Here is a 5,202-nt window from a genome sequence, read left to right as displayed (position 1 = left end):
TAGGATCTAGCAATAAAGACTTGGCCTTGGTCGCTTCCTTTAAATCATAATTTTCAATATGCTAGTTTACCTCTTTTTGCTTTTGTTTTACAGTACAATATATGATGCTTTAATTATGTTAGGACTATTAAAACTATTAGTTTTGGACAAATTACTCAATAGGTACATGGTAAAAAATATCTAGTTTTCCACTGGACAGATTGAGATCACTTACACAATATCATGGCTAAGCACAATGATAAGCTAATGTATTGAATTTACATGTGTTTTTTTTTTTAGAAAATGCAACATTAACTTATATATGAGAAAATTTAAATCTTAAAAAAAATTGTAATCAATTTTTTTTTTAAATAAAAATGCAATTTTCAACCTAATTCTTATTAAATATATCAAAATATTTTAAAGGAAAAATTGATTGATTTTGTGAAAAATTTATACCCTCCATAAAAAAATATAATGACAAGAAACATCATTTATCAAAGCTATGATGACAGCCTATTAATGTTTTTATTAAGATTTTAAAAAGCATTTCTAATTCAAGGCAAAGTTGTAGATGATAAGCATAGCCATGTAGTGGGAAAAAAGAGTTGTTAAAGTCAAGAGTAAAGAAAATCTTTCTACCATGGGGCCACAATGTGTACTGCTCTTTTTGATTTTTCATACACACTCTGGCCCACAAAGGCAGGCTCCCTATCTTTATGCTCGTTGTACTGTTCCCATGACAACGCCATTTTTAATATTTTTGAGAATTAAACTAACTTTAGAAGGTCTACCTCTCTTTGTATCCCTTTTCATCATGATGCAAAAAATATTCTGGTAACAGTGAACTGGTTCACTGTGAAAAAAATGGTGTAACTGGTTCGAACTTCACTATAATTTTAGGTATCCTGCATATCTTTTGATTTTGGGTTTCTAAGCAGAACAGGCTTGGGGCACAATGTTTTCTTCCATGGTGTTCCATCCTTTGGCTATGTGCATTTCTCTACTTGTATCTTCATTACACATGGTTGCAGCTCACACCCATGTTCATGGTATGTAAATGACTGCTCTTATCCACAACGTTGCTTTATCGATGTTTCTGCAGTTTTCCTGCAAAGGAAATTCTCATTCTTGCACAAATTCAAGGAAAGAAAATGCTTAATCTGTGGTCTGAAATGAAGTCTAAAAGTGTTCTTGTGAGCCCACCTGAGTCGTCCTCGTCAGTTATTTGTGACCCATTTGTATGGGATGTTACAGATTGCTAAACTTTGGACAAATTAGCAATGGAATCTCCAACATTAAAAGATAGATATAACCATTCCACACTCATATACTTTACGGAGCAAGGCAATGCCGAGGGCAACAAGGTGTTAGAGGAAACTCTGTAAATCTCTTTCATTGTTGGAAATTATGTTTTCAGAGAATGGAATGAAAACATACACGTGTCTTTCATGGAGGTGTCTGAGAGGTTTCTGAAATGCACAGGATTCTTCTGACTGATAATGGGGTACATGGTTTGAAATGTTATGCTTTTCTCGTTTGAAAAGAAACGGCTGTTAAACAGAGACATGCGTAACCCCACACTGACTGAAAGTTTACCAATTGCTTTGATGTTTTTCTTATAAATATGTGTTTACAGATGAGCTGTGATGAGTAAGACGTCTGCAGGGTGGATAGGAATGCTTATTGAATCTCTGTTTCTGTTTCTGATTCTGACTCTGCTTCCGTCTTCTTAATTCCCAACTCTTGTAAATAGGTTGGGTCATTTCCCTTCACTTATGAGACCTTTCCAATTTTTGATGACTCTTATAAGCCTTCCCACTCTTTCTGTCGAGAAAAACAAATCCTTTTACAACTTTATCAAAATACCCTCTGCTGGAAACAGGGAATATATATATAAAACATGGGTTAAGCTCTTTTGAATTTCGAATCCCTGCGTATAAGCCCTTTTGAGAATTTGAGTACCCAAATCTCAGCATGTCCTTGCTGCCTGTGACCATTGGATTCTATTTCACACTTGTAAACAGCCAGACCCTACTGTTCAGGGTATTATTGTGATGGAGAAAAGAGATGCTCTCACAGCCTGGAGCTACAGAAATGTGTTAATTTTGAAACATAAATAAACTAGAATGAAAAAATTCCTACATCTAACTGCTACTTTTTAAAGAAAAGAGCATCGATTTATGTTGACTCTGGATCTTTTATACCATTACAGATTTGCATATGGATCTTTGAATCCCTACAGGATCTTAATAAATCCAGGGTTAAAATAAATCTATGCTAGTTTTCAGATATAACATTGACAACTGACAGTGTGTTTATTCATGGATTTGGATGCATTGCACAGCTCAGCAGTTGCCATCATTTGCTTTTCAGTGTTACATCTCTTCTCGTTAGCTGGACCAATCACTTTTGTGAGAATTTTAAGAGAATGTAATTTTGCATTTTCAGTCTTCAACTGCTTGGTTGAGCTGCAAAAGGATAGCGTTTGCAGCCAACTTGACTGCTTCTGTGTATACGCAGAGATGCATCACAGAAATGATTGTAGGCATGCCACTGGATGATATGGGCATACCCTTTCGGAAACATTCTGTTTGGTTCCCGTGCATTCTTGTGAGTAAACCGTGATCTGAAACCGAGTCTGTTCTGTGTTTGCCGTTTGTTACGGAGGAAAAACCGAATAGAGTTTCTGGTTGGCAAAATTCCGGCTGTGACTTGAACTAGTGTTGGCCCTGTTTTGGCAGGATTTGGACATTTTCTCAGAAATTCAAAAGGTTGGATTAGTTAAACTATCGCTCATAACAAATTTAAAGCTGAACGACTTTATCAAAAAATTTAGAGAGTAAGGCTATTTATACTAGCTGCCAACATAATATTAACGATTTTTTTTTTTTGTTCTTTTCTGAAAGATGTAGAAAATGACATTTATATTAGCACTGTTGAACAGGTTTCGCTTTCCACACAAGTAACCAATTCTCTAATCATTTTGCCTCTTGGTTATGGGGTTTCCATTGCAGTTTGTTTCCTTACTAGTATCAGGGTTTTTGTTTTCAAAACATTGCACTTTTCAAGGATTATTGGAAAAAACCTGTTACACGTGCTGAGAAATGCCAAGTGCACGGTCTGTATTTCAGGTACATGCTGGAAATCGTTCTTCAGCATGTCCGTTTTTGTTGAAGTTGTTCAACAATTATCAAAAAATAATTCTGAGACAAACTGGGGAAACCGCTATGTGAACTGCCCTTATTTTCATTCAAGTGTTATGAGCTGTTAACAATGAACATTTTTATTGGATCTGAGAGTAGGTCATCCTTTTTATGTTATGTAACTTTCATATTGTTTTCACATTGTATCTCATTGTCTTTCGCCCTATTAATAATGGTTGGAAGAATATTCTTCCACCATTCATCAAATTCTGGCCATGGTGAGCATAAGTTTTCTAATGCAAAAACTTTTCAGAGTAATATTTGGATATGTGTTCAAACAACTTCTATTTAATGATATCAGTCTGTGGTAACCGCCCTGACATTATTATTGTTGTCCAATTGTTGGTTAAATGTTGAAATCTTTCCAATCTTGTTATTGAAGAACTTGCAGATAATTTTAAGGCCTTTGTATTTCTGATGGAACTTAGCTGAATTATTGCAAAAATTGTTTTGTTTTTTCTCTCAAAAATAAGAATGCACGTTCAAAATATACTTATTTGAAACAAAAAGAAATAACACAAGCTGAAAATTTCCCTGTCAGGTAACCCTGCTGATGAGCTAGTTGACCTAATCAACAAGAACAGAACTGCACACAAGTTGCCAGTGCTGTATGATAATCCAGGCCTGGGATGCATGGCATTACAGTACATTCAAGCGTACAATGGAACATGTGATGAAAAGAAAAGTCCTCCAGAGGTCGATATAACCGAAGTGTTTGCTCCTGACTGTGGTGTGGAGTTGCCAACAGTGCAGACAATATCAGGCAGGCTCTTGGCATGCCGATCCCATTATGCCAAGCCTCCAGAAGCCTTCTCTCAAGTCCTCATTGAGAGCAAAAAGAGCCTTTCTGTTTTGTATGATGGAAACCACACTGAGGTTGGAGTGGGTCTGAGTGGGACTAATAGAAATGGGCCCTATTTTTGGTGTGTTCTGTTTGGCAGTGGGCAACCCAATTCTACATTCGAGCTTGAAGGAGGTCAGGCCTTAAAGCAAAGTCAAGGCTGTTTCAGTGGAAGTGGTGTCCCTTGCAGTGCTGCCTTGATGTCTAAGGTGTTATGGGGTTTCACGGGTTTGATGGTTCTTGTTGCTGTGACGGGTTCTTCCTGTTTGTTCTTATGAACATCTCCATTGTAGACATTAATATAATTTCTTTCTTTCTTTCTTTAGTCTGTCTTATGGCATCAAATTTTCGTAGAGTTTTCATGAAGTGGCAGGTTGTTGGTTTTCTTATATGAAAAGTAGACCAAAATTTCATAGGTAGAAATAAGTGAATGCAATGAGTCACACAATGAAGAGTTTTGCAGTTATATTGACAGGGACTTTCCTGGAGTATGTGCATGAGTAGGAGTGCTGTGTTATGTCTTATTTCATATTGAATCTATTTGAATCCTTCCATTTGCAATACTTATGGAATTGTATGGAGAGAGCTTCATGGGGCCTTCCTCAATTTGCTTGACATTGTTAAGGTTACTCTATTGCCCACTTATTACCAAAGGCAGGGACTTCACATTCATACACATCAATTTTGGTCTTATTTTATATGGGTGAGAAAGGATTCGAATTGTTTCCATTATTAAATAGTTTCACATTATTTTAAGGAATTATTAAAAGGGAAATTCAAAATTTTAACTGGTAATACATAATAAATTTTCATGAGTCTATTTGATTGATTAAATAGGCCTGTTCACTAACTAGAAAAATATTGGCCCTTCTCACTGTTATATAACTTGTAATTTTATTCATTTTCAACTTGAGAGTGAATTTTGATTAGAATTCTGATTAAATACCTCAGATTATTTTCACCTCATCGGAGACCTTAAGCTTTTCTTAGCCTATCCTTCCTCATGTATGCATCAGAAGATTTTTCTGTAATCATAAAGGTTTTTTGGGGGTAAGAGTAGTTCTGTCTATCCTTATATACAACGGAAATTAAAGACATATTGAAAGGTTAACCCTGTGGAACTTCATGGACCTCTTAGATATTTAACTAAAAAACCTATAACTTGATGTTGTCTGA

At 35.7% G+C, this 5,202-nt stretch overlaps 1 protein-coding gene across 1 annotated transcript; it reads left to right on the top strand.

The window, feature by feature from the left end:
- Positions 1 to 758: 758 nt before the first annotated feature.
- On the top strand, positions 759 to 4,351 carry LOC149250415 (uncharacterized). The gene is made up of 2 exons (XM_089459083.1): positions 759 to 1,031; positions 3,727 to 4,351. The coding sequence occupies exons 1-2, from the start codon at positions 938 to 940 to the stop codon at positions 4,302 to 4,304; spliced, it is 672 nt and encodes a 223-aa protein (XP_089315209.1). The 5' UTR covers positions 759 to 937; the 3' UTR covers positions 4,305 to 4,351.
- The last annotated feature ends 851 nt before the right edge of the window (positions 4,352 to 5,202 follow it).

Source organism: Pinus tabuliformis, chromosome 7, assembly GCF_031772625.1.
Source record: "Pinus tabuliformis cultivar Carrire ecotype Pingquan chromosome 7, CPIR1, whole genome shotgun sequence".
Classification (NCBI taxonomy): domain Eukaryota; kingdom Viridiplantae; phylum Streptophyta; class Pinopsida; order Pinales; family Pinaceae; genus Pinus; species Pinus tabuliformis.
This window is presented reverse-complemented; position numbering and strand designations above follow the sequence as displayed.